At 46.3% G+C, this 22401-nt stretch overlaps 1 protein-coding gene across 2 annotated transcripts in view; it reads right to left on the bottom strand.

Moving 5' to 3' along the window:
• The window catches only part of ZMAT4 (zinc finger matrin-type 4), a 316551-nt gene that overhangs the window by 248837 nt on the left and 45313 nt on the right, over nt 1–22401 (bottom strand). For both annotated transcript variants that reach the window (XM_045821472.1, XM_045821471.1), the window contains one exon: nt 327–432. In XM_045821472.1, the coding sequence (XP_045677428.1) occupies nt 327–428 (102 nt within the window). In that variant the 5' untranslated portion in view covers nt 429–432. The remainder of the gene's footprint in view (nt 1–326; nt 433–22401) is intronic.

Genomic DNA, 22401 nt, shown 5'->3' with positions numbered 1-22401 from the left:
TTGTGTCCCTGAAAAGAACTTCAGGGATGAACAATGACAGATTTAACAAGCAGAGAAAGCCCACTGAGTCTCAAGGGGCTGAGGTACAAAGGACAAAAACAGAATCTGGGAAGCAGCCAGGGCCTGAGAATGACCTCCCCACCCTCACTCCCAACCCCATATATCCACATTTGCACCTGGCCTGAGCTCAGACGAAGAAGGTTCAAGCCCTGTACTTCCTAAAATCTGCCCCAACTCCAGAAGGGGGTACCCTCAAGTCCCACAGCCACGACGCATGCTACTCTTTCTTCCATTTGAAAACTCTGAGGGGGGGAATCGGTCCTTACCTCGTAATGGGCCACACGCTGAGATTCGGATATCAGCTGTGCACTGCACACCTTGCAGTAACTGTCTGTAAATAAATCCTGATCGATATCGGAGGACTTCATCAGGCTAAAGGAGAATCAACAGAAAAGAGAAATGAGTCCACTGTGTTGGTGTTTATGCAAGACATAACTGTGTAAAAAAGCCAAATGCACAGTAACAAATCCCATGACAGTAACAGTGGGGAAGCTCTCCCAAAACCTTCGGTGTCACTCTTTCAGTTAACCATAGTAAGTATACCATTTATAACTTCCTCATAAATGCCCAATAGGGTTGCTAGTACTATAAAAAGGGAAATCCAGTTTTAGTTTTCTGCGTTTGATAAATCAGCCTTCTATCTAATGCACTCACTGTCAAGGAATTATAGAAGAGAATACTTTCACATATGGTTTTATGTTAGTAAAATATTGTAAGCACTTTATACACCCAACAATAGGAAATAGGTTAAATGAATTTTGATGCATCCACACACTAGAATGCTGGATAAACAGTGAGTGAATTTGAATCTAAATTCAAATCAAATACATTTTAAAAAGAAATATTTAGTGAAATAGAATTTTACCATTATCAACAAAAAAGATTTACAAATAAATATGCACAGTATTATACTAAATTTGTTTTAAAATATCCATAGGGCCATGACTGGTGTGGCTCAGTGGGTTGGGCATCAGCCAGCAAAGCGAAAGACTGCCCGTTGAATTCCTGGTTTGGGCACATGCCTGGGCTGTAGGCCTGGTCCCCCCAGTCAGGGTGAGTATGAGAGACAACTAATGATGCTTCTCTCCCACACTGATGTTTCTCTTCCTCTCTTTCTCCCTCCCTTCCCCACTCTCAAATAAATAAATAAATAAATATTTAGAATATGTATAGATACATAAAAAAATTCCAGAAAGTTTTAACAAAATTTTAATAGCAGTTATCTTTGGGATATTATATGCAATTGCCTGTGTAACACTCTTTATATTTAGATTTTCTACAATGAACATGTAATACAAATTAGCTTTGTAAAGAGCCTTATAATCAACATGAAATCTAATTCTGAGTTTTACAGCTATACTTTCCAAATTAAAAAATAAAGTCAGACCAAACTCTAACTTTCCTTATAAGCTTATACCTTGTAAAATAGGAAGTCCTCAGCATTTCTGCTGACTCTTTTATTTTAGGGTTATTGAAATTCATAAAGGCCTCCTTCACCACTCTGTACCACAGTTGAGACCACAAAGGTACATGTCAACATATTCTCAAATTCCAAGCCCCAAATCAAAATGCAGCCAAGGGTTTCAAGCTTGTGAAAGTGATCTGGCAGAAAGGTGTCTCATAGCAGCTGACGTGTAATGTTACTACCACAGAAACACACACCAGTGCATACGAATGTTTTCCTCCAATCGACAAATTTTGCTTCATTTTGCCTCTTGCCTGCCAGGCAAAAAGGAAGGACTGTGCCAGACAACATGTGGTACAGAGGAGCAAAAGACTTTCAAATAATAGGGGAGCACCTTGGAGTTCACCTTATCCCAATGCCCTCACTTTACTTATGAGACTGTCCGAAGTCACACTGCTGATAATTGGCATGGCCACAAATACAGCATAGTTTGCATGGTTCCAATTTCCACACTCCAGACCCATCCCAGGTCTAATGCTACCTGCCAGCTGTGTGATGTTGGATAAGTCACTAAGCCCCAGAGGTCTCACTTTCCCTCCTATAAAAATTGAGAACATAATTTCTATGACTCCTTAGAGAATTGTGGTGAATATCAAAAGGAGAAATACAGAAGAAGGTATCATATAAACTGTGAAATTCTCTTATCTTGAAAGGGATGGTTATCACACTTTTAATAATATACTGATGTTGGTAAGATGTTTGTCTAGACTTTTTTTAATGCTATGAATATATTAATAGTTTATTTATGGAAAATATGTTAATAGTTTATTTTCATGGTCCTTGATGTCTGCTGAACTGTGGAGGCAGGCTCCGTTGGCAGGGTTGCGTGGTACCGTGTATCTCTCTACCTCTTGAAGTCCTGTTTACCATCCTAGAATGCTCAGCTTCTGAAGAAGCTGAACATATATATAGAAGGGTGTGTTCCGAGGAAGAGCGAGAGAGATTTGGAGCCCAGGTTGATGGCATCAAATACTCTGATTTGTCTCTTGCTCCATGCTGTTCTGGCTTCAGAGAGATTAGACAGTTGTGGTGAGATTAGTGCATTTGCTCATAGTTTCTGTACCTTGAACTCTGCCACGTCAAAGATCTTGTTCCTGGTTTTGCTTCTGTTCTAAAAGCTCATTAGGTTCTCTTTTTCCCAGAACATGAACCTAGAGCTTTGATTTTTAAACCTAATTTGGGCTCTTGGCTCTGGAACCCCAATTTCCTTAGCAAGTTGCTGTCTGTAACTAATCCCAAAATATGGGTTCTTCACAAGGCCATGAGGGTGTGTAATTGGGAGGAAGTATAGCTGGTATGACACTGTCTATCTTCTCTACTTTGAATCTTCTCTACAGGGTAACCTTTGTCTTGGCTTGCTTCTAAGTCCTCCTCAGGTTCTGATCTTTTCTGGACTCAGTGCCTAGCTCTTTGATTCTGAAACCAAATCTGGATTTCTAAAGCAAGCTTTTGCTTAGTAGTATAACCTGGGTGAGGTTTTGGATGAATGTTTTAATGAGGATTTTAATTGATCTTCTGTGAATTTAGTGCAGCTTTGTCTACGATTCTATGTCTACCATGCTATGGTCTTGTTTGGAGAATTGACTTGAGCCACGTTGGAAGAGAATCCTGGAGCCTTCAACCAAGGGTGACTAAGTCTTAATTAAAGCAATAAAATGAAATACTGTGGTCCATTTTGAGGGATTTTTGAAACCATCTAAATAGCTGGACCACATAAGTATCTTCCTAAACGCCTGCCTTAACTACTCCAAACTCACTTTCTGCCTAGGCTTTGGTTGCCACAGCCCTTTAGGGCATTTGTAGTAAGTACTTTGAAAGGATTCATAGTTTCTAACAAACAACAGTACCACTGGTTTTTCAATGCCTCCAGCACCTATGGTAATGCCAGATAGTAAAGACCACTGACTCTCGAAGCTGAAGCAGACATGTTTTTCTGGAAGCATCATTCTTGGCAAACAGCCTGGTCAACCTACAGTGCCACATTTGACACGCCTGGACACTCACCATCTCATATGACAACCTGTTCCAGAGAGCCTGGCAACTCTGGTTGTCAGGTACTTTTCAGGTTGAATCAAAATCTGTCCCGCTATAGATTTCACTCAGTGATTCTGTCTTTGGGTACAGCACAGAACAATTCTACTCTTTTCTCATGAGCTATCATCCCTCAAGTGTTTGAATATAGCTCTCTTCTATCTATTCCTACCCCCTGTCCTGTCTCACCGCGTTGGTCTGTGTCTATCTCCTGATGGGCCATATTCACAGGCAGTGCCAAGAACTAAAGGAAACACTACAGGTATGGTCTAAATGGGGCAGAGAATTGTGAATTCATATGACTATCCAATATATCCATTGTCCTCTGTAGTGGTCTCTATTCACACACCCAAAATGCAAGCAAGAGGTGCTTTGATGACGGGAAAATGTAGTACAACATTTTGAAATGCCAAGTGGGAGAAGACTTATTAGGTGTAGTTTTGAAGCAAGGTCCTATAAATAGTTGTGTTTAAATATTATCATGTTCCCTGCTATTTTTAATAAAGAAGTGCACAAAAATAGATTCATGGGTGACCTGGTTAACAGGAATCTACAAACGCACTGCATACTCCTTCCTCATTATACAACCGACTGCAGAAATCAAACACTGTGAAAGGATATTCAAGGTACGTGTCGGACCAAGTGGAGCCCGTAGGAGTCTCAGTCTCGGCAAAGCAGCTGTGCAGCAGAAATAGCTTTAAAGGCAGAATATAAAATTTATGTACTAAAAAAATATTCAAAGGAAGAAGAGAATATCATGCCTTTTCTTTTACTGCTATATATATATATGTGTGTGTGTGTATATATATATTTGCATATAAGAATATTGATTTGTACATGCCCATATACAGTAAAATGACAATACAGACTCAATTTTGAAATTTACAAGGCTCAAATGCAATACATGAAGAAGTTAAATTCAGTGGGAATTAGTGGACAAGCATCAGCCTGGTTAGTGCATGAGGGCTTTTTGTGTGGGTCGCTTTATTTATTTATTTTTTAACTATTAAAGCTTTTAATATTTTTGTCTCATTTTTTAATTTATTTTAATTGTTGTTGCAGTACAATTTTCTATCTTTTACTCCCATCCCAACCCACCCACCCAGCCATCCCCTCCTCCCTCCCATTTCTACCTGCCCCTAGTTTTTATCCATGTGTCCTTTATACTTGTTCCTGTAAACCCTTCCCCTTTTCCCTTGAAATTCCCTCTCCTCTTCCTTCTGAACTCACTTTAAACAGCTAGAGGGAGTGATTTTTGATTTAAAGAGTGAAATTCCTGGGGTGGGGGAGGGGCTACTTGTTGATCCCCGGCCTCTGGCTCCTTTAGAATAGGACAACGGGCTTCTCTGGCCTTAAGAAAAGGCAAACCTGACTACTTTTCTTGAGCCTGGGCCATGGCTCTAAATCAGCAGGTAGGCCAGAGACAGGGCAGGGCCACGGATCACTTACTGGTCAGTTCTGCAATCCCAACAGAGCTAATCTGTGGTGACTTCCAGCCTAGAAACACAGTGACTATGCTGCACCCTGAGGCCTTGGGACATGGTGAGGAAAGGGACAAGAGTGGGAAAAGGTGGGAGTCTGATCAGTCTGATTTTCTGGATCTGAAACAGATCTGAATGAGAGCTTCCTCAGTGTTCCCCACCCTGGCACATTCCCAAGCAAACACTTAAGATTTGAATAACCTCTCGATCACTTTTCAGTAACCATAGAAAACAGTGCTGTCTGCATTTTAGTGAAGAAGCCCAGAGTGGTGTTGGAGACAGTATTAGAACAATTAGAACAGGAGTCTGATCGGATTTTCATTGGCTGGCTCAGGTCTCTATACAAAGGTCTATTCACAGGTGTAGCAGAGACAGTATAAGACTTTGAGGTATAGCTAGGTATCATAAATAGAGGAACAGAGAGGAGAAGAGCTTTTGTTTATTTCACAATGGCTTTTGAGCACCTACCATGTGTGAGGCACAGGGATAGTAACAGACGGCACAACTCCTGTCTCCCAAGTCATCATGAACTACTGCGTGAGAGAGATATACTCACAAATACCTAAGGCACAGAGAGCAGGTGTAAATTGGACAGTAAAAAGTGTTACAAAATTTGAGAAGACAAGCAGGGTTATCAGAAACTCTTTAAAGAGTGTCTACAAGAGTTGAACATTTAAGGATGAGTAGAATAGAGAGGAGGGAAATGGGTCCCAACTCAAAAGCTAATTCTTTGTCATGGCACAGAGGAAAAAACCTTACCACCAGTAGGCCTGGGGAGATAAATATCAGGGGCATTGGTAGGGCTAATTCAAGATTATGCAAAATAAAGTGAGGTGGCAGCAAATGTAAGGGAAAGAAGAGTACGCAGAGCTCAAGACCGAGGCAGAAGGAGGAGAGACTGGGGGAGAGCAGCCAGGCCCGAAATCTTTTCTTAGGTGCAAGAATAGCCTTCGCAGGATCTTCAGATGAAGGTATGAAGGCTTTTCTTCTGCTTCTTTCTGTGTCTCAAGAGTAGATTTCAGGAGCACAGGCTGAAAACCCAGAGAACACTGAGGCTTCACAGCAAAGAGTAATATTCTTCATTCCACTTCATTTCTGAAAAGTGCGAAAAATTCGAACTAATGTCTTTTTCCTCTGAGGGGCCCCAGATGGGTTCGGGGATCTTTGAGACTGAGGCTACCAAGTTGGTCACTCGCCAACTAGACCTCTGAACAAGTTACATGTCCTCCCTGAGCTCTTGCTTCCTCATTTGTGAAACGGGAAACATTCTCACAGGGCTATTGTGAGGATTAGAGACAGTGCAGATTTAAAAACAAAATCTAACAAAGACTGGGACATATGGCATACCCTCAAAAGCAGATATTACCACCATTATTATGAATATTATTAATTTTGTATTATTATTCTCGTTTTCAGGAGGGATGCTGTAAATATTTAAGCAGAGAAATAAATAGACCCACATGCACACTAAGGGGGAAGATAACACAGTCGGTGTGCTGAAATCACAGCTTTTATTGCCATCATAGGCCTTCTCTTTTGTATTAACAATATCGTCTATAAAAATGTCTCATTTCTACTACATTCTACTGCCAGCTGATACTCAGACCTCATGCCTGTGAAGACCCCATGCTTCAGGAACACTTAAAATCTATTTTTGTTGTCAGTGGGTGTTGATACTAGCAGACGGGGCAGTTGGATGAGAATCCCACCTTCTCTCATGCCCATTAGGGCTCTTCTTGCTGGGACCAGCTCCCCTGGGGGACACAAAGGGACACACATGTCATCTCAAAACTGGATGCATCCCAGCTGTCTGGACCCACGGACACTCATGTGGTCACCCTGAGATGGCCACAGCAGTCATGCTCCCCAGGGAGTCACCTCCTCGACTCCTTCTCCCTTGTGGGGAGGAGCCCTTGGCTTAGTGATCCCCACCAGCGGGTGCCCTGTCCTCATAGTAACATTGGGCGTTTCCACTATAAAATTCACCTAGAAGATCTAACAACCTACTTTCTACCCACTCTCTCTCCTCATGGCCCTTTAAAAATAGGATTTAAGATCCATGGCAATTTCAGCCAAAGGGCTGTCTTGCCTTCAAGAGCAGATGTCTGAATCTCCAGGCTGGCACTCCATGTGACTTTGTGAACCAGGTGACCAGTATCAGGGATTGTGGCTCCCCAACAGTGCTTCACCCTCATGAAAGGGTCTAGACCCAGAAGGAATACAGATTTTATTTTTCTATTATAAACATCTGAAGTGCGGCTCCTGAATGAACCAGGCTTAGTGCTAAGGGCCTAACCATCTGATTGAATTCCCTCGCAGAGACAGGCAGAGTCATTCTCACATTTTAGATGAGAAATTAAGGTTGAGGGGTGACTGAATGGTTCAAAGGCCACACAGCTCCTCAGTAGCAGTCAAGGTACAAGCCAGGGATGACTGTGCCCCTCAGTCCAGCCCTCACACCACACCCCACCCCACCCCACCTCCCTGTGCTTGAACTCAGCACGTGAGCCCTTCAGTCTGTTCCACTGCCTGTCTAGTGAGGGGCCAGGCATCCTGCCCAGAATTAATATGTTATGGCATGGGGAGCTCCTACTGTCCAGGGGGAGCCTTGGAAGATGTTACTGACCTCAGGGCACAGCCTTTCTTCCCCGTAGTTACACGAACCAAGCTGGAATGGGCCATCATCCTCCCCGACAGTCTCGTCCTGCTTCTGCCTGCACCTCCACAGCTTTTGTGTTCTGTGACCTCACTCACTCTCAGATAAGGCACATACTTCTGCCCTCCCCCCGGGCTTCAGAGCCTCAAACACCACAGCACCCTTCTGACCGGTCTGACTGGTCCCTCTTCACCCTTTCTGGGGCCCTCAGCTCTATGCCCACCCTCCCCCACCAAGGTCACCACTCTCAGCACCTCTGGTCCTCTGTGTCCAGTGTCCACCATGCTTTGCTCAAGCTGCAGGGTAGACTAAAAATGCCACCAGTTAAAAGGAAGGATTTCCCGGTTATGAACGTGAAGCAGATTTGAGGTGCATCACTGCTGTTAAAATTCAGCCACATTTAAAAACGATTAAACTCCCAAAGACTATTGACATGTTTCTGTTTTGTTTTATCAATACTGAAATGGATCAAACTCTGCTCAGAAGGGGGAAAGGTATGAGAACCAGCACTGGCCCATTATTAGTACAAAACAAATAAGCCTTGGTCTGCTCTTTTGTGATTGATCCTTTTGAGTTCTTATTCCACTTGCACAAGGACTCTTGAACCAGAACGCACTTTTGGTGGCCTCACCTTTAATCCGTTCCCCTTCCAGGTCCTACCACTGTCTTACTGGGTCATGTTAAAACTCCTTTTCTAGTCTCTCCAGGAACAAAAAGAAAAAGCTTTGAGAGAGAAACCTGTGGCTTCAGCACGCATCTCCACAGTGACCCTCTCCTACCTGCCCTCAAGCTCAGAACAAGGAGCTGCGAGGATAGGCTGGAAGCAGGAACTATCCCATCCCTTTCACATCTCCCTCCACATGGAGGTGGGTGATGAGGGCTGGTTGCCATGGCAGCAGACCAAGCAACCTTAGGGGGGGAAAAAACAACCATGGAAAATACTTCAGAAATGAAACCATATTGGTCTTCCATGAAATCATGCCAGAGAGAGAAAGGGGGTGGGGAGGAGCACAGAGCAGCAGAGAGGAAGTAGATTCCTGAAACCTAGATTTCGGGGCCTGAGGACTCCAGCACACACTTTCCTTTAATTCACCATACACCCCATATGTGGTCAGACCGGGAAACCTGGAACCTCCTGTGCAGTGGCTGAATCACAGTGAAGGTCAAATGCATGACCGGCTTGAAGAATCCCTTCGATCCCCTGTGTCTCAGAACGAGCCCTTTCTTCTGGTCAGACACTGCTTTTCCCATGCCTGGTATTGCTCAGGTAAAGGAATTTGGCGATCCAGGCCCCTCACCATAAATTATCCACATGCAGGTGCAAGCTCTGTTTTCTAGCCTGAGCTCTGAGCTTTGTTTAAAGAGACATGCAGAGTGAGAGAGAAAGAGAGAGAGACTGCACGCCACTCTTTTCTCTTGCTTGGCATTGCCAGGAGCTGCATAGCTGACTCACACCACTTGAATAATTGCCTTTTAATGGCACCATTTTCTTCACGTGTAAAACCAAGCTCTGTGATTCCTGACTCAGAGGCATCTGCCACTGCTGGGCACACAAGGCTCACCCACGGCCCTGGGCCGTGGGACCATATCTGTCAGTCTCGTTCACATGTGGCACAGGCCAGCCTGATGCCATCTGGGGAGGAGAGCTGCAAGCACGCCCCCAGCTTGAACCATCCTCTGTGGGCACACACACATGCCTCGGCCAACTCTGAGGAGGCACATGTGCTGGTTCCTCGCCACTCCTGCCCTCTCTGGCCCCTGGTCCATAGTCTGAATGTACACACCCGAGTTTTAGACTCCAGGGGCATGAGCAGAGCCCAGCATTTCAGAACTCTCCAGCCCCTCAGATTTTTTTATGGAATTCACTACATGGCCTCTGTCCAAGTCCAGGACAGTATACAGCCTCATTAAGATCCCCCCATATTCATTAAATGAATTGTTATTGAATTGTTATTTACTCTGTGCAAGGTGCTGATCTCACGAAGAAGGGTCACATACTGGGACTCAGTCTACACTATTCTACATAAACATGGACAGGATTCCTGTCTCCTTCTCCACATACATAAACTATTATTCGCACCAGCTAAAAGGCAATTGCTCTGGCTCTCCCATGTGTCATTCTAGAATCTTCACTTGCCCCATGGCCCAATGGTCCTCTCTAAGATTTTAATGTTGAACCTTTGCCTCCGCCTAATGGTAGAGACTAGGATGGAGGCAGAGGGCACTAGCAGGTATTCCAAAAGGTGAAAGCCGTTGGGTTCTGCCTGCATTCCAAAGGCCCTGTTGGAAGCTGCTTTAGGGAGAGCCCTGGCAATAAAGCATCGAGCTCAACTGCACCCGGCTGACTGGCAGGTCTGGGCTGCAATGATGGAGCGCTCTTGTCAGGGAAAACACTGTCTGCATTTGTAAGATATGAATGGGTAAATTCCAGCCCCTGTGCCAGTCACACTGGGTCACCAGCATTTTCTTTCTCTTTCTGTACTTTCAGAGAGGTGGCTTGGGTGGTGGGCGGAGAGCCTGAATTTCCCATTGCTGTATCACTTCAAGTCAAAGCAAAAACAGAGCACCCATCACAGAAGGAAAGCCAGAGGCTGAGGGGAAAAAAATGATCACTAGTCCACAAAAAGCAGGAGGGGAGGGAAGGAGGAAAGATGGGGGAGTAAAACACACTTCTTGTGTTTTCTTTTGCTCCTTCCATCAAACTAAAGGGCTGTGCAGCCAGGTGGAAAAGCCACTCACGTTTTAAGAACAAGCTCCCAACCTCCCCCACCCCTCAAGGGAGAATGCCAATGTGCATTCCCGACTTTCCAGTGTGCTAGCTCCCTGTGCCTGCTCCACAAGCTAAAAGATAAGACCTTTCTTTTTAATGGTGGATACAAGCCTTTGAACACAGAGTTTATAAATAAGTATTCCATCACTGCAACTTGTTTACATGATTTATCTTCACAAGACTGTCCCTACTAAACCAGACAGATTGAGGGCAGATTTAAACTCGGCTAACACATCCAGGGCTCAGAGGCACAGTTCTGCACCTGGACCCCGCTGCGGAGGAGGGCACAGACGAGACGGACTGGCTGCTGCAGGGAAAACTACTGCCTTTATTTCAGTCCACACTCCAAGGCCACTGCACGGAAGTGGGCTGTCAGTCAGCCAGCAGATGGGTTCAGCTCCATTCCCTACTACAGCTCACTAACTGGGCTTGGCCTCTCCGCGGAACCCTGTTTGGTCTACATCTATCCACTACCTTTTCCAAAAAGCAGCAAATTGTGAAGTCCCTTCAAAGTCTCTGGAGTGGCCGAGATGGGAAAGCACAGGAATTAAAATGTTGCAAAGTTGAGACTGCCCATCCACACATTGACCTGTGTACAGGTCAGCCTGTTGTTCCACGAAACTGTTCCACCAGAACTTCTTTCCTGATCTGAGAATTGGTTGGAGATCTCATGTCACCTCTTGCGTTGGGATGCAGCAAAGAAGAGTGAAAATAAAGACAGCTTAAGGAATTCAGCTACCAGGGGCAGCTACACATATAAAAGTATGTGTACTTTGCTCATTAATAATGAAAGGGTTAGCCCTGGCTGGCATAGCTCAGTGGATTGAGCGCGGGCTGTGAACCAAAGTGTCCCAGGTTCGATTCTCAGCCAGGGTACATTCCTGGGTTGCAGGCCATAACCCCCAGCAACCGCACATTGATGTCTCTCTCTCTCTCTCTCCCTCCTTCCCTTCCCTCTCTAAAAATAAATAAATAAAAAATCTTAAAAAAAATAATGAAAGAGTCAGTAAAAATTAAAATAGCTGACTATCTCAAGTGTAGATGAAGTTGGGTGCACACATGGGGTCTCACACATTTCTGACCGGAGGGTGAGTTGAAAGCATTATTTCATCAAGCGAAGCAACCCGGCAACCACACTGCTAGGTGGCAGACAACACTCTTGCTCATGTAGAACACCAGGCGTGTAAAGGATGATGAGAGTAGCATTGTTCAAACAGCCAAACCTGCAATCAGCCCAAATGCACATTTATAGGAGAGTGGATGAATAAATTGAGGTGTAGTCACAACACAAATGAAGCATGGCAACACACCAGACTACGGATGAATCATAGCAATCTAATATGCACGTGAAGAAGGGAAGTCGAAGGGCACATACACAAGGTCTTTTTTGTAAAGTCAAAAACAACTCAAATAAAAACAGGTACATCTTGGGGATACATGCAGATACGATACAACTCTTAAAAATGTTTGGCACAAAAAATGAGGCCAGAATTCAGCATGACAATTTCTTCAGAAGGGCAGGACAGTAGAGAATCACATAACTGGTAGATGCAAGTCGCTGCCAGATCTTAACTTTGCTTTGGAAGGTGTTATAGAGGTGCTCATTCCGTTACTACAGATGGTAAATGAACGGGGGATATATCATAGGCTCTACCTATGCTTTGGTGATGACAAATGACTTTCCAGGAATGAGCCCTCCACACTCTCTGTAACAGAGACAGTTTATGGTTGTTGTTTTGCCCCTTTTTCCCCAGCCACAAAAGATTCGGCTGAATTTCTCACCCTCTCTTGCAATGAGAGTGTCATGTGACTGAGTTCTGGCAAATGGAATATGGACAAAGCCACGTGCACACTTCTAGGGCTGGCCCTTAAATGCCTGCTGCCTCACCATCTATCTGCTCTCCCTCCTGCGTCTTGCATACTGACACCCCCCGGTCAACGTTGGAAGCCCTATGGGTAAAGGAGCCCGGGTGCCTGAAAGTCTGAGTTTCAGAATGGTTACACAGAGGAGAGCCCCACGTCCCCAGTCCCTGGTGCTCACTGGCCTTTATGTGTTTGAGAAATGAATTTCTAACACATTAAGCCACCGATTCCAGGATTTATGTAGCATTATCTTAACTAACTCAATCTGAACACTGGTAGCTTCACAGGGTCTGGGAAACAATTCCACAGACGTGTAGTTTTTACCTAGTTACAGCTCGTACATGCTTTGTGAGGAAGCTGGAGAAAGCCAGAGACTTTCAAGGGTCTTGCGCTCAAGAGATTACATTTAACATTGCCCTTTTGCCCCGTGCTCTGGGTAATAGCATCGGGCAGCGCAGGCCTCACTGAGAATGCTTATTCAGGGCGGTCCCCATCTATTCCTCATTTGAACAGAATGTGGGATTTTTTTATGACTCTGAAACTTACAGAGAAGCATGGCACGACTTTAGAACATGGTCTCCGTACAGATGCATTTCCCATGAGTCCCTTTTCAGGCATTTTAACTAGGAGCCCTTTTCAAACACCAGTGGCACCTTCTAAGAAGACCGCTCTACTTCTCTCTAGTTTCGAGCACATCCAACCTACTCCCCCGCTGGCATGCTGGTGCTGGTGTCTTGTGAAATCTGCTTTGCCACTTGTGAGGGGGCACACTGAGCAGATGGTCATGACCACTGGGATGCCAGGTAATGAGCAAATGCCTCACATCAGAGTTCCAGGGTCTTGTCACCTCGCCAGGAACGACAGCCTGGCTGTCTGGCAACAGCCCTGATGTTGGGGGAAAGCACACATCTCCCCAATCCAATCCTTAACATAGGTATACTTTCCAATTCTTGCCCCAAGTCAATTCTTCTCACCTTTCAGCTGCAGCGAGCTGGGGTTGGGCAGGTTCCAGGAACCAGACTGATACAGGTGCAGCACCTAGCTGAGCAGTTTCTGGGTTTCGGGAACAGAGTGAGCATATCGAGTGTAGGTTGGGTGATACCCTTCTCAGGCCACGCCTCACTCTCCCATCAATTTTGTTCTCGGTCCACCCCTGCCTCCAGCCTGGCAGCGAATTATCAGCTCCCCCGTCTAAGCTGTCCACCTATTAAAACCAGACTACCCTGAAACCAATGCCACCTCTCCTGCATCCCTCCCACTCACCTTCTCCCACTTGCTTGCAGGAAGGTGGGGGTGGGGTTGCTCAGTAGAAGAGCAGATCAGAGTCATGGAAGGGCTCTGGGAGGACAAGGAAAAAGGGGAACATGAACACTTCGGCTGGCAGTGGAAGAGGGATGAAAACTTGAGATGGAGGGAAAGTAAAGGGACAGGGACTCAGGCAAGCAAGGACTCTGAACAGATTGGAGAAAGAATGAACCTCACCCTATGAAGGAGATAGGAATAAAGAAAGTACAAGATTAGAAAGGACCTTGGAGATCGTCTACTGAATCTCTCACATCCAGTGAAAACACAGAAACAACACCGAGGATGATTACGGCACACTCACTGTTAGTAAAAGGCAAATGGGGACACCTAACTCCTACAATAGCATTCCTTCCCTATGCTCCTCTGCAGTCTGGAATATTTACTGTCTTCCTTTTAGGAATCATTCTGGCAGGGAGGAACCAAAGGCAACCGTTTAAACTTTCAGAAAACCAGACACCTGTGGTTTTGACTGGTGGGAGCCAGTGATGCAGAGATGCCTAACAAAGACCATCTTTGCAGGTCAGGTCCCCGGAGGGCGGTGAGAGGGGCTGAGAGTGGAAGGAGGAGCAGGCATTGGGGTTGGAGGGTACTTCATCTCTTCTGCCACGTTCTTGGATTTTACAAGTGGCAATAAAGGCCAGAGACCTGTGCCAGTGAAGATATTAGGGTCAGAGTGGGAAATAAATTTAAGTACTGATTCCATCTAAAGCTGAGCACTAGCAATGCAATTTCTATCACAAGCAACAATTCTTATTTCTCACCACCCCAAAATAGTAGGCCATGCTCCCGAGCTGATGGGCTGTGACTTGGTTAGTGACTGAGTAGTCTGGACCCACGTTAAGATAAGTACTCGGAACCTCTTGTGGAGGACAGGGAAACGTTCGGGTCAGGTGCCCTTCCAAGGAAGGATTTCTTGCCCCAGCTGCTGGGAGTGGAGTTGTTGTTTGAGCTTCAGCTGTCTGCCCCTTCAGGAATGTCCTCTGCTGAGAGAGCCACCTCACCCAACAGGAAACCCACACCCAGTGACCAGTGAATGCAGGGGTGGAAAAGCCCAGCCATGCAGCCCAATATGGGACAATTCCAGCAGTCCATTTCAGTCCTAGAACTCCCCGCCACAGGGCTGGTCTAGACTGTGGCACTTGCTCCCAAGCCCAACTTCCCCGTCCTTCCTCCGCACCTCCCTGCCTCGGATGGCCACCCCAGCAGCCATCGTGAGCACTGAACTCTGCAGAATTTGTCTCCTGGCAAACCTTCTCTATGATGTCTCGTCCCGCCAGTCTGCTCATGAAGCAGACCTCACATGGCAGCCCCAACTATGGACGTTAACGTCATCAGAAATTCTGAGACCAGATCGATTCCTGGAGCCCCAGAATTCCTCCAAGAATCCACCAACTTTACCTCAGGATAACATTTGTGCAATACTAAGCAAAGAACTGTTTCTGGTAATGCTGTATCCTGAGATCGGCTCTATGCTATTTAATAATATGCAAGAGAGAGAAATATGCTAGTGCTGAATCCCATTCTTTTGATCTGTGGTCCCCAATGTGGTTACAGTTACTATCGTACCATCTGAGTTGAACTGATGATTCTAAGCCTCATAATGTCAAATAAGTCATATTTCAGTAGCACTTCCTACCCACTGCTAAAAATATTGTTCCTTCCCACACAGCTATTCTTAATGAGATATTTCAAGCCACCTGGCACCCGGGGGAGTTCTTAGGCTAATCTGCCATGGAGTCCCACAACACGGAGACTGTACACAACAGACCCCCAGTGGATGCTGGTGTTGGGGACAAGCAGAGCAAGTGGCATCGCAGGTCATTTTGTCCGACAATAAGAGATGTTTTCTTGGAGATGTCATTAGACCCACAGTCAGTAGGACCCTGGGGTGAATCACGGTGCACTGTAGCACGTTTTGCAGTGAACACTCCAGAAGAAGAGCTGGCCCCAGTTACTGGCTGGCTTTCCTCCAGGACCTTAGCTGCTCTTACAGTTTCTGATGAGAACCAGTTTGAAACTTGAACAATTGCTAACTCCCACTGAAATGTAAATGCACCAGGCAAGGCCTCCTCACCAGCTGCATTGCCAACAAATTCCAGCCATTCCGAAGGCACACCACCGTAGCTGACAATTTGCCCTGCTTGCTCTTGCCACCCTCTCTTGATAAATACTAGATTGTTTCTCCTCCTCCTCATCACCCCACTGATCCATGCATGTATTAGGCATCATCTCCCCGGAACATTCCCACTCCTCCTCTCACCCAGGCTGGGTGAGGGGCCCCTTTCTAGGTTCTGCAGCTCCCTGTGCGCACCTATACATAAGAGATGAAAAGCACTTTTGCAACTGTGTGCTCCCCCATGCACTGGGACTCTCTCTTCTCTGTACTCAGTACTCAGCACCGTATTACACACCTCAGCTAAGCACTCCAGCTACGCATTTCAGCTGGCGCTGCAGTAGCAAAAATAAAATGCACTGACTGGTGTGGTCAACCATGTCCAAATAGAACATTTTGTTTCTATTCTTTGAGTCTTATCCTTAAAATGATTTAGGAGTCCAGAGGGTGGTCCCAAAGAAAACAAATCCAAGAACACCTCTGGGTCTTCTCCAGGGAGAGGCAGGACGCACACAGCTACTTGTGCAAGACAGTCCAGTGTCTTAGAGCCCATGGAGGGGCTCCACTCTCTGATTAGAAAATGAGGCCTTTGTCATCAGGAAGAGGTCTAGAAGGAGAGATCAGTATAAAGTCGTCCCTCAGCCATCAGCAGCCCCTGCTTCACACTGGGTCATAGCTGGATCAGGAAGTGACACCAAGAGAAATAAATGTGCTTTCAAGTGGCAGCAGCGTCCCAGAGGGATCCAGTGAGTTCACCAATTCTTCCTCTTCCCATCAAATGCACCTCTGCTCTTGGCCACACTATCCCAGGCCCTGATGCTCACAGGTCGAATAAGGTCCACAGAACTAGTGTAACTAGAGCAGGTACTCAAATCCATGTCTCCTGACTCCAAGTCCAGGCATCTTTACAGAGGTTTTAAATCAGATTTTGGTTTCAGCATTTGCTTTAAGGGTCTTCTAATCCTTATTAAACATTCCAGTTTCTTCCCACTTGCCAAAAAAGAGAAATGATTTGCGGCTCTGACTGAATTCCAGACCTCACAATCAGGAAGGCAAAGCCCGTTGCAGCCGCTGGCTGCCCAGTTGTCACAGATCCTGCCTGGGTTGTTGCACTTGATTTCGGGGTCAAGAGAAAGCAGTAATTTACAACCTGCCTTCACCTGCCAGTGTCATAAAGGGAGTCCACAAGCAATTAGGCACTTCTAATCACTTAATCCACTTTAAATCTCTGCAAGAAGAAGGTAATAATTATGAAGCTCCGATTTGGCTGGTCCTTGGCTGGCTTTCAGTCAACCAGAGTCCTACAAAATATTATCAAACACATTTTTTAAATATTCCTCCAAAGCTTCTGCAGCCCTGAAATTCAAGCCCAGAGCAGAAAGTCAAGGCCAGGAAATAACCTGGGTTTCCTTCTACCCCTTTCCTCTGCAGGAAGCCGAACTGTCTCAGAGCCCCCACTGAGAGGACCTGGGTTATAAATTGGAACCAGACCCCTCATTGTATCACATTCATGCCAGTGACCTCTCCAGCCACTGCTCAGCCCCACACAGCCCCTGACCAAGGCCCCGTGTGGATAGTTCACTGGGGGCTGCTGGATCACAGACCCCACGTGATCCTGTGGCCCATGTCCAGCTCAACTGTACAAGGGGACAGTTGGAAAAGAGTACACACCTCGGAGGGAGCTCAGGAAGAGACAAATGCCATCCCTGTTTCTGCAGGGAGCAGAGGCTTACCAAGGGCGTGGACGCTCCCTCCACCTGCTGAACTGAAATTTCTCCTCTGATCTTTCCAAAGCAGCAGCAAGTCCTAAATATCTCAGGCTTTTTATCTCCAGGTCTTTAGCATGCCTCCAGCCTTCAACACCCACAATGGCTATTCTGTAGAAACGCATTATTTATTCAACAGCCGCCGGCTTTATGTACTCAAGGGTCACACCCGAGACCGATCCTTGTCTTCTTTCTGGGAAATTTGTGCCTGCGAGACACCAATACATCCTGGTGATACGAGAGACTCAAAGAGAGACCACCCCAAGAACTATTTGTGAAACAAAACTAGCCTGAATGGATTTGCTGCCGACTTTGATTTTTGGTTGCTTGGGCAATTTGAGGCATGATGGGAAAATAAATCCAGCAAGGCAATGCACTAGTTTTCAGGACCCGTCCCTTCCCCTGTTCCCCTCGGGTTTATAGGCTGTGTATACACTGCATCCAGAAAACCAGGACTCACAGAACTGGGATCGGAACAATTCAGCCAAAGCCCAACCAATGGACATTGAGCATCTTCTTCAGCCCAGTCTGGGGGCCTCTGAAAAATGCCCAAGGGTACCACCAGCACACCTGACACCCAAAAAGTGATGAAGAAGGGGAAATTGATAAATAAAATGTAGGTTTTAAATGAAACAATAGTTTACCTTGCGTTAGCAACAAAACTTTCTTTCCAAAGTTAAGATGCGATGATCCCACGTAGCATCATCACATCTTAAATTCACCTGGGGTAGTACAAGTATCTTTATCTCACAGATGACAGTGTGAAAACTGAGGCTTACAGAAAGTGAGTGACTTGTCTCATGTCACGTGGTCTGTGGCAAGGTCAGGGTAAGAACTGGGGCGCCCGTGTCATTGGTATAGGTGGACATAACAGGATTCCTCCAGAAAGTAGGGCCACAAGGTGACCTCAGCACTGTGGACTGCGTGTTGATAGCACAAATGCAGAGGTACCGGGTGCCCTGTGCCCCAGTCGAGAGGCCCCTTTAGATTCAGTCTTGGTGAACATGATCGCAGATGCTGGCTGAGGCACTGAGTTGAAAATCAATCACCAATAAATGAATATCACATCTCCAGCCCTTTTGGCCTCATCTTTCAATGAGTTCAGTTCCCGCATTCCTGTAAAACTTGGACCTTCTGCTAAAAAGAAACGTGTGGATACCCTGGACCTGTTCCCAGATCGATACGGCCAACCAGCCTCAAACAGAATATTGTAAGCATCTTCATTATTTTCTAAAGCTTTGCTTCTCCAGAAAAAAATACTCTCCTTTTGAGATTCGCCCCTCTGCTGATTGCCCATGGAAGAGGACAAAAAGTTAAGAGCTGTGAATGCTTATCTCCAGGCAATTACAAACACACTGCCCTCAGGTTTCTGGTCTCTCCTAGCTGCTGTGTGCCAACTGTGGACTTTGCTGCCTCTGCAAGATAATGCAGCCCTTGCCGCAGTTGGTGAAATGCTCTAGGAGACCTGCAGGTTGTGGCAGCTTCTGAAAAAACAGCAGCGTCCTGTAATTTCACTGCAGGCAAAACAATTGCTTGTGTTTAGGTAAGGTAGCCCTGACATGGCAAGAGCCCCAAGGTACCATGGCAAAAACATAGCGCAAACCTGTGTTCACTGTCGCAAGGCATCTTGAAAAGCTTGTTATGAATTGTCTCAAAATCACAGGCTTTAAGTGCACAAGGCTAGTTTTTAAAAGAAAAAAAAACTCCAGTATTAGGGGGCAGTGAGGGTGAAAATGTATTTAACAAGGAGAAAGCCAAGCATCCATTAGGACCAGCCCCAAAAGGAGGCAAGATGTCAAAAGACAGTAGCAGCCGTGCGGGTTCCACACAGGGAGGAAGCAGGAGCCCTCCTTGTCTGTGAATCCTGAAATTCTGGGGTTGCACTTCGGCCTCTTTAGAGAGATAGCAGGTCCACATTAGCCTTCAGGGGGCACCAGAAAAAGAGCAGGAGGATCTGCCAAGGTGGTACTCGGACCTGCCGGCTCTAACTAAGACCTGGGAGCTGTCTTCCAAAGAGGGTCCCCAAATAACACTTGTTTTCTTTTCATACAGCCTTTCACCTACTTTTGTCTCCTCAATCCACTCCACCAGACCCTCCCACTCAGCTCCAGCTCCGTACACCCTTCTGGGACAGGAGGAGACAACGAAGGGTGAGGAGCTCAGGTCTGGGGGCCAAGGAGGCCCGTTCTGCAGAGCGAGAGGGTTCCCTGGGCAAGGCTGTAGCTGCTTTGGAGCTCCTGGAGGCTGCCTCTGACCGCCTGACTCTGGATTCCATAATTAAATCACGGGGCGTTTGATCACCTCCTCAATGCAGAGTAATTAAAATCGCCGCACTGTTTGTTTTTCATTTCCTTTGATAAATGGTGACAACTGGTACTGAGCAAAGCAGAATGTTCACCCTCACTCACCCCAGGCTCCCCACTTTCCATGAGCACCCTGATTCTCTTTGGGTGAGTGCTGAGTCAGGAACTATAGGAGTAGGGTGGGCCTGGCCCAAAAGCAGGCACTTGGCAGGAGGGCCCCAAATGGCTGCTGGGAAAACATTTGAGGACGACCGCTCAGGGAGAGCTGTCCCTTTCAGCCTTTTAAGGGTAGAAAGATAAGACCTTGTTTTAAATGATAAAACTTCAAGTGTAAGTTCACTCTTCTGTTGGCTTTTCAATGCATCCCCCTTTCCTAAGCCCTTATGTTAAAAAAAATGGGGGCAATACAGCCACGCTGGAGAAACAGCTTCTCAGTGTTCCATCTCTCCATCCTCAGAGTGGGTACCGCCTTATTTGCCCTGCCTATCACACTAAGGTGTTCTGAGACTTAAACCACATGTTATACATGAAAATGTTCCACAAGCCACAAAGTTCTGCGGGATGTCAGTAAGTTCCTTGCATTAATCATGCCTCCCTGAGATTTTGAGTGAAAAAGAGAAAGAATTCATTCGGCTGGTTTCCAAGGCAATTTGGTTAAAGCAGGGAGCACTGAAGAAGGGCAGGAAAGGGGAGGAGGTGGGAGGGCAAAAGCTGTCTCAGGGAACTGTCCGCACCTCCCCCTTCCACACTGCAGAAGGTGCTCCTCTAGGCTTGAGCCAGTCAGCTGGCCTCCCCTGTCCACACTACTTTCCCAAAGAGCTCTGCCACACTGGCACCTGCAAGAAAAATGCCCCTCCCCTAATACCTTCAATGTGCTCTGTAATTGGGTTGTGAAGCAAATGAAAGCACCTGCAGAGGTGACTTCTGTCCTGGGAGTTTTCTCTGGCATCACCTCTACGTGGCAGCTTAAGTCCATCCGCCAGGCATGGACTGAGCCTGCTTCAATTAAGTCTGGTGCCTGCAGGGCTCTGGCAAGAAAACCTGAGGTCAGTCCCTCCTGGCCTCCAGAGCGTGCCAACCCACCCATGGACTTTGTGAAATCTATTTCAACACCACACACGATATGGCCTCTAACTGAAGCCCCAGACTTTTCCTCAGAGCCGCAGGGACCAGGCAACCTTCTCTTGATGGGTAATTTTGAAAATGAAAAGAGGTTTGTCTGCTGAAACTCTGGATTTAGGTGCTACTTCTGCCCACCTCCTCTCGCCACCAGCTGTCCTGGAAAAGAGACGTTAACCCAGTAAGGGAAAATGAAATCTGAAGGTAGACAGCATCTCTCCGAGGGAATCTATCCTCTTCCAAGCCACACCAGGCAGTAAGAAAGAAGGCCGCCCTAAAGGTACAATGTTTTCTCCACGTGGAAGTCACACTCCACTCCATAACCCCAATTCCACACTCGTGGCCAGTGTGATCACGTCAGGTTTTCTACCTCAGCATCCCCAGAATGCAATAAAGTTTGCACAAGGAATGCCACCAATGCCACCAACACCCGAACACATAGTGGTTAGTTTCAGTTCTACGGCGGAACTTACGGGAACCGAAAAGTTTGGAGAAAAGTGGGAGGTGACTGAGGCAGAGGCCGAACAGCGGTGCATAACAAAGTGGAAAAGGTGTGACTGCTGACTCTGTCATGTGCTGGTCACAGCACTTTGGGCGAGTTATGTGATCTCTGAGCCTCAATTTACCCATCAATAAATAACAACACCACATCTCATCATTGTGGTGAGGGGAAAAAAGAACATAAAGTGCCTAAAAGCTTGGTGTATAGTTGAGATCAAGCAAATGGTAGCTACTATCATTTCTATTGCTATCAATAATATCACTGATTTGAGTGGGGATTGCATAATCCTTCAGCCATTCCCTTCCTCAACTCAGAAGTCCCTTCACCATGATTCCTGATCACAAAGACTAAGTCAACGCCTGCATCATTTCAGCCAGCCCCGAAGAGTGTGTTTTGGAAAGGGCTCCAGACACGGCACCAAGGAGAGCTCAGGGGTCCCCTGCACATCAGTTCTCTCTGTTCCGGGCAGATGGCAGGTCACGCAGGGAGGACAAGCTGCTGCCAGGCTGGTGGGTGCCACCTCATGCTGCCATCACAACTTGCTAGGTCAAACCTGCACAGCAGTTTGGAGAGACACAGAGAACCCGGCCTGCAGATCTAGAAATGGGTGCAGCTGGGAAGGGCTGTGGGAGGAAGAAGCTAAACCTGTCAGCTTCTCCCCCAGTCTGCACCGGCCGTGGCTGACCGCAGGCCACTCTCAACACAAAGTTGCCCTGTTCTCATCACCTTTAAACCAATTAAACATGGCCAGACACTCCAAGAAGAACAGTCTTCTTTTTTGATTTTCTGAGTACTTGCATTATTTACTTGTAACATGTTTATAAGTAATGACATTCCTCCGCCTACCTCTTTCCCACAGATTCAGGAAGAAAGAGTAAGATAAAATACTATAAGCTTCCCGGGAGAAAGAGATAAAAGATGATATATTTATATATCTTTGGATCCAAAAAATTGCATGCTGGTTACC

The sequence above is a fragment of the Phyllostomus hastatus genome, unplaced genomic scaffold (assembly GCF_019186645.2).
Source record: "Phyllostomus hastatus isolate PE091 unplaced genomic scaffold, TTU_PhHast_1.1 phas_scaffold_46, whole genome shotgun sequence".
Classification (NCBI taxonomy): domain Eukaryota; kingdom Metazoa; phylum Chordata; class Mammalia; order Chiroptera; family Phyllostomidae; genus Phyllostomus; species Phyllostomus hastatus.
Note: the sequence above shows the minus strand (reverse complement) of the source record. Positions and strands in the feature narration are given on the sequence as shown.